General features: G+C 37.3%; 1 protein-coding gene and 1 non-coding gene across 2 annotated transcripts; one reads left to right on the forward strand and one right to left on the reverse strand.

The window, feature by feature from the left end:
- Positions 1-797: 797 nt before the first annotated feature.
- On the reverse strand, positions 798-5,808 carry LOC113297822. Its single transcript, XM_026546405.1, has 2 exons — positions 2,279-5,808; positions 798-1,489 (listed from the first exon to the last, which is right to left on the reverse strand). Exons 1-2 carry the CDS (start codon positions 3,463-3,465, stop codon positions 1,483-1,485), a joined length of 1,194 nt encoding a protein of 397 aa, XP_026402190.1. The 5' UTR covers positions 3,466-5,808; the 3' UTR covers positions 798-1,482.
- Positions 2,966-3,069, forward strand: LOC113300754. Its single transcript, XR_003335913.1, has one exon. It is a non-coding gene; the product is annotated as a small nucleolar RNA R71 (small nucleolar RNA).
- Positions 5,809-12,918: the final 7,110 nt, after the last annotated feature.

The following is a 12,918-nucleotide window of genomic DNA, read 5'->3' on the forward strand; positions in this document are numbered from 1 at the left end:
CTTTTGTTTCTCAGTCGAGAAGCTCCATTTATACCCAATACTGCTGCTTCTGAGTTCCTTTATGTTGATTTTTCTCATATTCCCTCTCCCTGTTGTCTCGATCTCTCGCCATTGAAGATGAATTAGCAGCAGCTATGAGAAATGAAATTCTTTTTTTTTATACAGAACAATTGATGTTGTTTCGATGATCACAAAGAGAAATGTGGTATAGCAACTGGCCACGTCACTCATTTACTCTCTTGTGCAGCTTACACGCTTGGCAAAGAGATGATTTCTTTACTCAACCTCCTGGCTATCTGATCGCTTAAGTGGTGCGGCCATAGGTTGTTGGCTTTCCAGCCCACAAGCTCCGATTAAGCTCCGGTTAGTGCCATGGGTGGTGCTGATAAATAAAGATACCAGGCCATCCACTTTGGTCATTTTTCGGTCTGGTGATCGGATTTCACTTGTAATTCCTGTAAAAGCTCTAAAATATAGTTACTAGCGAGATATCAAGACCTAGAAAGTATAAATGTGGGTATAAAAGTGTAGCACTCGCGTGTTTATCAGATTCCCCCGCACTTACATTTTGCTAGTCCCGAGCAAAACAGAAATTAGACCCGCTCCACAGCTGATCATACACAAAATTTAAGACCCGCTCCACAGCTGGTCATCATGATTTTTTTTAGAGACCCGCTCCACAGCTGGTCATAATATGATAAGAAAACAAAAATAGACCCGCTCCACAGCTGGTCATTTCACACAAGACATCTTTTTTTTATCTTTTTTTTTTATTATTTTTTTTTTGTTGAAAAAATCTAACAAAAGTGAATTACTACCACAAATCTATATATACTTGACCATTCCCCCGCACTTAAACATTACATTGTCCTCAATGTAATTGAGTCATCCAACGTCAAGTTAAGGTGGGAAATTCTAAAACGTGATATGCAAGAGGCAAACAAAAATAGAAGATAGAGTACAAGGGAACAAAACTGATGAGTTGACTCCTACGAAGCGAATGATATTTGTTCCCTTCTTGCACACAGAAAATAACCTCAACCGAAGTGAAGATAATACACAACAACCTGCCAAGCATATATATAAAGTCTGAAAAGTTGGGGATGAATCCAACATATAAGGTTAGCTGCAAATAAGAACCTGCAAACACTATAAACACCCAAAAAGATATGTGAATCCATAAATAATCCACTCCCATAAACAATAAGTTCAGAATGTTTACCAATTTTGATTCCCAGTGGAGACTCCCAATTGGGTTTTAGATTAGGAGGGAGCAATGCATTACCAATGTCAATTAGCACAAGACCGCAGGACTTGGCAAAAGGAGCTAAGCAAACAATTCTTGGTTCTAATTTCTTATTGTGAATTAACTGACCAGTATCAGCATCTTGATAACTACTACTAGTACCGTGAAAAACTAGTTCATCAGGCTTGGCAAAATAAGATGAGCAAATATCTGATGATTCAGTTTTTGTTAACTCCTTATAACCTGCAAAGTTTTCAGACATGCTTTTGAGATTCTCATTATAACTGTGAGTATAATCATTCACACCATTAACCATGCATACATGTTCACACGTTTCAGAAATCGCAGACGAATTTGAAAGGCTAAACACATTTATCTCCATTTTCATATTTCCAAAAGTAAGCTCCATGATTCCATTGCGACAGTTGATAACCGCATTCGAGGTAGCCAAAAAAGGTCTACCTAAGATGACAGGAATCTACCCACTAGGATTAGAAACAGGTTGAGTATCTAAAACAATAAAATCAACGGGATAAACAAAACTTTCAACTTGTATAAGAATATCCTCTACCACTCCTCTAGGAATTTTAATTGACCTATCGGCCAATTGGAGAGTGACATTAGTGGGTTTCAAATCACCAAGTTCTAATTGCACATACACAGAATAGGGCAATAGATTCACATTGGCACCTAAATCTAACAATGCATGTTTAATCCTATGTTCACCTATAGTGCAAGCAATCGTAGGACAACCTGGATCTTTGAATTTGGGAGGAGTTTTCTGTGTAATAATCGAGCTCACCTGTTCAGTAAGGAAAGCTTTCTTATGCAAATTCAATTTTCGTTTCACAGTGCACATATCTCTTAGGAACTTAGCATAAGAAGGAATTTGTTTAATGGCATCTAAGAGTGGAATGTTGACGTTAACTTGTTTAAACACTTCTAAGATATCATTAGGACTAGCTCCTTTCTTACGAGGTAGCAATGCTTGAGGAAAAGGAGCGCGAGGAACATAAGAGATTTCAGAATTACCTTTTTTCGGTTTCATCGGTTTCTTTTTGTGTTGAAGGAGTAACCTGTGTAATAGTAGGCAGGTTCCTATCTTGCACATTCTCCTCAGCATCACGAACATGGTTATCCACAACCCGTCCAATTCTTAGGGTATAGAAGGCTTGGACATGATGAGTAGGCTTAGCACCATATGTGCTTACCTCAACAGAACCCTTGGGGTTGAGCTGTATTTCACTCGGGAACTGATCCTTGTCTCGCTCATTCAACTGGCTAGTAATATGATCTAGTTGTTTCTCTAAGTTAGCCATAAATCTTTGAGTAGCCTGCATAAACAATTTCATACTTTCTTCCAAACTAGAAAAATTTTGGTCAGAAAAATCATTAGTAATAGAAGATGTATGCGTAATAGACTCAACATGCTTAATTTCAGCATTTCTTTCTAACGACTCAACTCTTCGTAACATATCAGCAAACTTGTCCCCAGAGTCCAATTCACTTTCAAGTATGTGAACCCCTGTGCTACTAGTCATTGATCTTATGGGTTCTCTAGCCTCCCATTCTTGTGTTTTTTCTGCCATTTCATGCAAAAATTTATAACCTTCTTCGGCAGTCTTACCAGGAAAATTTCCACCACAAAATGATTCTACCATAGTCAATGTTTTGAAATCTAATCCCTCATATAGAATCAATGTGAGCCTAGGAGTATCAAATCCATGGTGCGGACATTGTAGCAAGAGATCATGGAACCTCTCTAAATAATCATAAAGAGATTCTCCTTCTTGTTGTGAAAAACTATTCAACTTTTGACGAATGACAATAGTTTTATGCCTAGGAAAGAATTTATACAAGAATAGATTAATCATGCCATCCCAAGTACTAATTGATGAAGGAGTTAATGCATTTAACCATGACTTTGCCTTATCCTTCAAGGAAAAGGGGAACAACCTAAGTTTGAGATACTCATCAGCTAAATACTTGAATTTCATTGTACCACACAATTCTTCAAAATCTCTAATGTGGTAGTAAGGATTTTCATTCTCCATACCATAGAAATTAGGAAGTGCTTGAATAGTGCTTGCTCTAATATCAAAAGTTTCCATGGTGGCAGGCAAAACAATACAAGAAAGTTGAGAGACTCTAATCAGGAACATATAGTCTCTCAAACTTTTAGGCGGAGGGTTCGTACCCTCATCATCTGTTTCCTTCATGCGTAAAGGGTTATCACTAACAAGACGATCAAATTTTTCTCTATCCTAACCACTTAGTAGATCTGGCATATGCAAACAAGATGCAGAAGTTTGTATGACTCACCTTGTAGAAATTCAGCGTGCTTCTCAAGTACTTACTTTTCTGCCGGTTTTTGAGAGATTCCAGCTGTGTGTTTTTTTTCAAGCTCGCTAAGGTACCTAAACAAAATCAGAAAAACTGCTTAAAAGGAACTAAAGGAAAATAAAAACAAAAATACACTATGTACAGAAACTTTGACAAGAAAATTGATGATATCAATAAGAGAGTATTGCAACCACTCCCCGGCAGCGGTTCCAAAAACTTGATGGGTCGGAGAACCAACTTTTATTAACCGCAAGTATACTGTGCACTATACGAGGATAGTGGCAAATAGGGATCGTTCCAACGAGGAGTGTCAAACACGATTCTAATAGATACTCACTACTTTCAAGTCAAAGATGTTTCAATATGAAGAATTCCGAATTTTTATACGAACAAAATAAACAAACAAATGAACTAAAGCGAATTATTGAAGGTTGTTATCAAGGATATAAACGTTTCAAGGTTACGGAAATCTGTTGTAGGCTAATGTTTCTTATGTTCTACCACAAAGGTCTCATTTAACTCATGTATAATAACAAGCCTGGCTAGTACATAGAAGATGTGACGTTCAAGATTTATCGAAGAATTATCAAAGAATATGTTTGTTCTCAACCTAGAAAGTAGAAACCCTAAGTACTAATCATACAAGGCATGGATAGTCATAGGATAATCATAAATCATATATCACCAAGGTTATAAATGGATTATTGTTTTAGAACTCAACTATGAAATATACATGGCATAAGACATGAAAAACTCATAAAACAATCAGACCAATTTTGAGAAACACAAACATTATGTTAAGCTTTTATTTTTGAAACCATTGTTTAAGAACATAAGTAAAATAACCTACAAGTTCATCCTTCACCCTTATGTAGAGTTTAGATAGACATAGCTTTCTTAAAAGCCATAGAAATGATAAAGTAAATGATTAAGCTAAACAATTGAAAAGCGAGTAGAAATGCTCAAACCCTAGTTTCTTCCCTAATTACGGCCTCCCTTTTCTTCTCCTTTCGCTGGTTATTTGTAGGCTCTGCTGCTCACTTCAACTAGGACCGGATGTGATTGCGAGGCCCAATCCAGGCAACTGCAACTGAGTCCGGCAACTGCACCCTTCACAAACTGCCCGTCTCATCCACTTATAAGCCTTCCAAACAGCCACCAACTTATTCCTTGCCCTTTCAATTACCCATCTCATTGCACCCACATTCTCACTGAATTCCAAGGCATTCAACACCTTTCTTCTTCACTGCCATCTAATCTCTCAGTCAATCAGCTTCGAACCGAGCTCCATACAGCCACATCCATGAATCGATGCAGTAATCCAGTTGTCGTGCAATAACAAACCTTGTCTGCAATAATATTGTACCTGGGTTGATAGAAGACCCTAATGCCAACCACGGATTGCCCCAAAATTCGACCTCAATACATCATTGAACTTGGCCACTTTCCTTCCCCTGCTGATCATTCTTCCTCCTTTGGATACCAACAGTTCATAGTGCAAACCATCCTTCACCGTCATCACTAGAACTCGACCAGACTACCAATTTTCCAAAAATCTCAATCCATCCAACATTGCCATAGAACACAGACCCCATTTCAATCAATAGTTAAAACTCCCAAAAATTCATTGTTGTAAATGTACTGATTTCAATCTTCAATTCCATGTTGCTGTTATGGAACATCAAACCCATTTGTTTCTCCGCATCAGATTCTACCCAAATCTACCAATTCTTTCCATTACAGATCCACTGTATCACCCTTCATTTCATTCGCCATTTATAATCTCAGCCATCTTGAGTCCAGATATTGAATCGAACAACACCTTCAAGTTCTGATTCCATTTAACGTCAACCACTAACACCCCTGGAACCCATCTCCATTTCCTTCTCAGTTTAACACTGGCTGCTTGAAATCATGACTGAAACATGCGACTTCAGCAATCACCCAAAATATCACTGTTTGCCTTAAAACCAACTAAACCGGCACCCAATTGACCACCGAAATTGATCCATATGATGACCTAATTTCAATTGATGTTGTAGAAGTCCTCAAATCCATTGCTTCTTGTTGCTGCTTTTGTTTCTCAGTCGAGAAGCTCCATTTATACCCAATACTGCTGCTGTTGAGTTCCTTTATGTTGATTTTTCTCATCTTCCCTCTCCCTGTTGTCTCGATCTCTCGCCATTGAAGATAAATTAGCCGCAGCTATGAGAAATGAAATTATTTTTTTTACACAGAAAAATTGATGTTGTTTCGATGATCAAAAAGATAAATGTGGTATAGCAACTGGCCACGTCACCCATTTACTCTCTTGTGCAGCTCACACGCTTGGCAAAGAGATGATTTCTTTACTCAACCTCCTGGCTATCTGATCGCTTAAGTGGTGCGGCCATAAGTTGTTGGCTTTCCAGCCCACAAGCTCCGGTTAAGCTCCGGTTAGTGCCATGAGTGAATTGAGTGGTGCTGATATATAAAGATACCAGTCCATCCACTTTGGTCATTTTTCGGTCTGGTGATCGGATTTCACTTGTAATTCCTGTAAAAGCTCTAAAATATAGTTATTAGCGAGATATCAAGACCTAGCAAATATAAATGTGGGTATAAAAGTGTCGCACTCGCATGTTTATCAAGTCTTTAATTCCTTAACCTGGTTTTAGATAAGAAAACCAAAGGTTCAAGGAGAATCGACTCTAGCGAGCGCACTAGTATCACACAGACGTGTGGGGATTAGTTTTGCAAAATGCTAGATGCCTCCTTTGTATAGCCTTCAAATCAGGGTTTTGCCTTAGTTACAAAGTAATCCCTATTCACCGTTAGATAAAAACTTGATTTAGATTCAAGCTAATTTTTCTCAACCGTTAGATCGAAAACTTAGCTTGTCACACACACTTGGGTAGACGTTTACTGGGTTTGTGAAAACCATTCCCAAACGTGTACGTGTATGTTGGTTCAATATAGTAACCCAAAAGGTTAACCATATGAGGAATTCATATTAACCTAGTTCTTTTTCACCATAACTAGTTCAATTGACTCAAATGAACTAGTTAGAGAGTTGTTCAATTGCTATGATATCTTATGTAACTACACAAGACACAATTGAAACAAAGATGATTCGATTCGATTGAATCGGCTCATGAACTTTATAGCCACGGTTTGCATAAAACATTCCTTAGTAATTTAAGTTTCATGTTCAGAGCACATTTTTAGATCATAACCACTTAAGCTCACAAACATGTTCGCAGACTTAAGGCAACCGACAGAGTTTTCCAAACTCAACAGAAAATCTCGGCAAAGAGACTTCCGCCAGTTCGCGGACTGAGTTCGCGGACTTGAACTTCACGAACGAATTTGGAATCCCAGCAGAAATTCTCCGTACAAGAACTTCCGACAGTTCGCGGACTGAGTTCGCAAACTGGGTTCGCGGACTTGGCAAAGCCAATTCCTCCGGTTTCTCTCAATCAACAAAGTTCGAAAACTTCGGATTAAGAAATACATGGTTATGTAATCTAAACCCTTATTCCAATCATTGAGACATTCTCATAGGACGTTATATAGCCGTTATTCACAGACCGTTTCACGTCAAAGCAATTCTCAAAGTAATTGAAACTTTTCATGACTTTCATCACTAGGTGAAGATAAACTTGATCAAAGCGAAATGATTTACCAACACGCGATTTCGAGAAAAATATAAGTAGTGAATACTCAGCTCGAAATGTTAAATGTGTATGATCCAGTCTATATAGCATACGACTTTTTGTCTCATAAGAAGTAGGAGATGGAATAGATAGACTTTTGAGTGATAGATAAGTTCAAGTCTCCACATACCTTTTTGTTGATGAAGTTCCACGGTTCCTTGAGTAGATCTTCGTCGTGGTATGATGAATCACCATGAAGTCCTTGAGCTCAACTACACTTTTCTATCCTAGTCCGAGACTTAGCTATAATAGACTAGAAATCAAGACTCATAGTTTTGATCACTAACTTTGACAAACATGCTTGATATAGCAACGCATGCGAGTTTGACCGAGATATGCTCTAAGAATCTCCCCCTTTTTCAATTTTAGTGACAAAACTATTAATACATATGGAATACAAAAAAGATAAACTTTAGTGGCTCCTATTCCATAGTCTAATCTTCAACGTTCCTTGAAATCTTCGTCCTTCCAAGTACTCCAATGATCCAAAAGGTTGTAAGTTTAGCACCACCGTTGTTGAATATCCGTAGCTATAACAATGAGAGAAATCGAGATTCTCGATCATTATTATATAGTGTCATAGTATTATTATGTAACATCAAAGTCCAATTGCATCACGACTTTAACAACAATACTATGGTGATATGTATCACTCCCCCTTAGTCAATACTCCATCTCGATCATGGAAACCACTCCCCCTTACAAAATGATTCGAAAACCATATGTATTTGTAGTGTGAACTACATTATTTCTCCCCCTTTTTGTCAATAAAATTGGCAAAGGTAAAAGAACGGGATCATAATGAAATTTCCACAAGAGACATTTCATAGACTAAAAGAAAAAATACATACCAACTTAATTTAGAAGCAATCATAAAGCCGAAGCTAAATGCATTCATCAAGGAGTTTTAAGATACAAGATAAACCCTATAAAATTCCACAGCCGCAAACCCCGCAAGATATTACCATTAAGCACAAGTTCAAAAGAACTCTCCCCCATTTGATGTCATTCCCGAAAGAACAACAAGAGCGACCTTAATTTCGAAAGAAAATAAGGATTTTTTAATTGGACACCAAAAACCATGGAAATGATTTTCTATATCCAAAACTCAATCAAATTAATCACAAGTAAACCCATGATTAATTTAATTGGAATACACAACTAAATCAAACCACAAAAGTGATCAATTTAATTGATTGTTCTCAACATAAGAAAACTCACGGAGCTACGACTAAGATAACCACACGGAGATGACTACCTTAATCGTTCAAATACTCAACATAAGGAAAACCTTACGGAATATACGACTACATCAACCAATAGAACATGATTAGTATAGCCGTTCATATACTCAACACAAGAACTTGTGGAATATATGAAAAACTCAACTAGATTAATTACAAGAGAACCTATAATTAATATAATTGGAATACACACCCAAAGTAATCACCGAAGTAATCAATTTAATTGTCAAAAGATTTTGCTCGACAAAAGAAGACTTTCGGAGCAAATAACTAAATAACCAATCAAGATGATTAATTTAGTTCAAGAATGCTCAACATATAGCATCTCATGGAACAACCAACAAGTCCAATATTAATCGACATAGTTGTAAGGTGCTCAACATAAGATACACAATGGAGCCTTCACGGTAAAACATAACAAAATGGATCAATGAAGATCAATACCGTGGATAACATACGAGGATCTATTCTATTTTCCATCACTATTTGCATAACGACATAATAGACTTTATCCTTGTCAAACAAAAGATTTCATCCTATTTTCCATCAAATAAATGACTGCATAGGGATAACTTTTGTAATTGTCAAAAGTCCATTCATCCTTTCATCAATACGAATATCAATTTATGAACGACTTTACTTTTGACACAATATGGGACCTTCAAGTTCACGGACGCAAACAATACATATCCCATAAAAATATTGCAATACTTCAAAACAGATTAATACTGCAATAATATCATCCTCCAAATATTTTTAGAATTTAAAAACCAATAAACCTAAAAAATAACATAAGAAGATGAAAACAAAAATAGCTATGTGTAGTCACAATCTTCGCTATTCAAAGCACTAGTTATTCTTCCAGCTAATCCAAAAAGAAGACATACTATGCAACAATTCCTTTGAGAAATTCTTTATCATTCCCAAACTCCTTGTTATCGACAACCATCGGGACATAAGGTTCACGGAGATAATTGTCAATACCCACGAACTGTCTTGGCTGAAGAGGTCGAATTAAGGTCCTCTGAATTTCCAAAGATTTAGACACGAACGTCTTTATTTCATAAATTTCCCTTCTTATTTCCTTTAACTCATCTAGAACATCGGAAAACTTCTAAGGGTTAGAAGGAACAACCCTGAGTTTTCTTGTATTCCTTCTTTTACTTTTCAGGGACTTAGAAACAGGAGATTTCTCTTTTTCCTTGATTGAAGACTTAACAATCATGTTGACATCCTTTCCCTCTGACGACATAGTGCTTTGAGAACAGTTATAAACAACTGGATTTGTGTGATGGAATCACTTAACTCAACAAGCAGTTTTATAAAGGATGTCAAAAGGAAAATGGAATATAGGGTTCGAAACCTATTAACAGGTTCGTATACGCCCAACTCTAAAACCCTATAAAGAGTAGAATTGTCGATAATAACCCTTTCTTTTATTTGATAAAAAAAAATAACAAATATAAGAAAAGAAGGAAAAACTTTTCTGAAGCCTGGATCAGTACTTAATCTTGTCTCTTTTCGAACAGGCACATGAGACAAGATTTTCCCAACAACACAATCAAGTTGTGCTGCGATGAACAACGATTTGTCCATATTTTTCCTCATGGGAGGAATCCTCTGATCTCTGTCTATCAAAAATATTTGACCATATTTTTTTTTCAAATGGTCTTATTCTATCCTTGGAAACTAACTTCTTAGACGAAGATAAGATCCTACATACCTCGGAGGTCTTCTGAGCAAGTTTCAGCTTCCTTGCTAATCGATCTGCTTTTCGTTGAAGTTTGCTGACGTGCCTTATTTGGTGCTTGTATTTGTAACATCTTGATAGTTCGTGTCCCTTCATCGAACAAAACGAGCACGTCAATCTTGGATAGTATTCAGGCATCTGAGATGTGCAAGCAGCTAGACATACAGTTGATCTTGAAACATCACTGATAATGTTTCCAGTTATCGGATTCAGCGAATCTTCCAGCTTGATTGGGTTTCCCTCTTCTCCGAACCCATTGAGGTTGATATATGTATTGATACAAGTATCAAAATCGATGTTTTCACAAAGAAGCCCTACACTTGATTTTCTATCTTCATCGGAATCATAGGTTTCAGACATTTCATCAAGTGTTACAGCTAGACCTTTGTTCCCAGTGTATTTTCTACGATTTGGGCATTAGTTAGAAAAATTGTCAAAACCCTTACACTTAAAACACTGAGGCATGTCCTTGTCATCAGCCTCATCAGCATCCCTGTTTTTAGGAGGTACGCGACCGTGAGGTTTGTCTCTTGAAAACTGTTTACTTCTCTTCAACAGAAGATCCCTAAACTGTCTTGTGATCAAGGAGACTGATTTGTTAAGATCTTCATCCAAAAAATCATCCTCAGACTGATCATCCTCAGAGACATGAACACTTTTACCTTTGACAAGTAATTTAGTGTTCTTTTGTGATTTAAAGGAAACATCCTTACCGACTTTGGATGTATGCTCATGGTCAAAGATCTTAAGCTTTCCAACCAAGGTGTTTCTGGAAAGATTATCGAGGTTATTCCCCTCAACGATGACATGATTCTTAGACTCGTATCTAGACGGCAGCGATCTGAGAATTTTCATCACAATGTCCTTTTCAGGAATAGTCTTACCCAATGCAAAAGATGCATTAACAATTTCAGACACTTTGTGATTAAACTCATCAAATGTTTCTTCATCTTCCATACGAAGGTTCTCCCAATCGGAATTAAGGTTTTTAAGCCTAACATCCTTTTCACTGGAGTTGCCTTCAAATACGGTTTCTATGATATCCCAAGCATCTTTAGATAATGTGCAGTTTGTCACATGATGTTGAAGATTTGGGGTAATGGCATGTATGATAACATTCAAATCGTCGGAATTTTGCTTTGCAGCAGTTATCTCAACAACGGTGTATTCACCAATAGGTTTGGGAACGTTTACGTCACCAACTGCCACAACGGGAGCATCATAGCCATTAACCACATATACCCGTGATTGAAAATCATGCGATTGAAGAAAAACTCGCATAGCAATTTTCCACCATAAGTAATTGGAGCCATCGAAGACTGGTGGTAAGTTAATAGAGATAGCACCTCTGTCCATAGAGTCAAATCGCTACAAATACAGACTTGTTAGGTCTTAAACGTGTTTGCCTGCTCTGATACCAATTGAAAAAGCGGGGGTCTAACAACACCACCCAATATTTCGCTTAGCAATTTGTATGGACAAACTCTAATATAATTTTTATGAGAATCAACTAGACAGTTAGACTCAATCAATAAAAAGATATATCAAAGAGTTTATATCTCAATCTCTCGATTTGATCTTTACTCAAGCAAATGGAAATCTGCGAGTCTTTATCAAAGAGAGATAACTTGGACGGTACCAAAGACCAATGTCCAAGGATCAATCAATATCAATCAACAACCAAAGGTTGGATTTCCAATCGATGATCTTTAACGCACAACCTGTATTATTTCAATTATATAAAAAATATAATGCAGAAAAGAAATAACACAGACACCAGAAGTTTTGTTAACGAGGAAACCGCAAAAGCAGAAAAACCCCGGGACCTAGTCCAGATTGAATACACACTGTATTAAGCCGCTACAGACACTAGCCTAATACAAGCTAACTTTGGACTGGAATATAGTTGAACCCCAATCATTCTCCCACCGATTCAAGGTACATTTGTACTCCTACGTCTCTGATCCCAGCAGGATACTGCGCACTTGATTCCCTTAGCTGATCTCACCCACAACCAAGAGTTGCTGCAACCCAAAATCGCAGACTTGATAATAAACAAATCTGTCTCACATAGAAAAGTTTATCAAAGGATAAATATGTCTCCCACAGAAAAACCCTAGGTTTTTGTTCCGTCTTAAGATATAAAATCAAGGTGAACAGAAACCAATTGATAATACGCTCTTATATTCCCGAAGAACAGCCTAGATTAATCAATCACCTCTCAACAATCCTTCTTGAGCACACAAGCGATTTGTCGAGGAATCACACACAGTGAGACGAAGATGTTTGTGACTTCTTTATCTTGCCTATCAGAGAACTCTCATGATGTCAAGCCAATAAATAGATTGTACTCGTACGATAGAAGATGCAAGATCAGATCACACAACTACGATAAAAGTAGTATCGGTCTGGCTTCACAATCCAAATGAAGTCTTTAAGTCGTTAACCTAGTGTTAGAGAAGAAAACCAAAGGTTAAAGGAGAATCGACTCTAGCGAGCGCACTAGTATCACACAGACGTGTGGGGATTAGTTTTGCACAATGCTAGATGTCTCCTTTATATAGCCTTCAAATCAGGGTTTTGCCTTAGTTACAAATCAATCCATATTCACCGTTAGATCTAAAACTTAGCTTGTCACAC

The sequence above is a fragment of the Papaver somniferum genome, chromosome 7, assembly GCF_003573695.1.
Source record: "Papaver somniferum cultivar HN1 chromosome 7, ASM357369v1, whole genome shotgun sequence".
In the NCBI taxonomy this organism is placed as follows: Eukaryota; Viridiplantae; Streptophyta; class Magnoliopsida; order Ranunculales; family Papaveraceae; genus Papaver; species Papaver somniferum.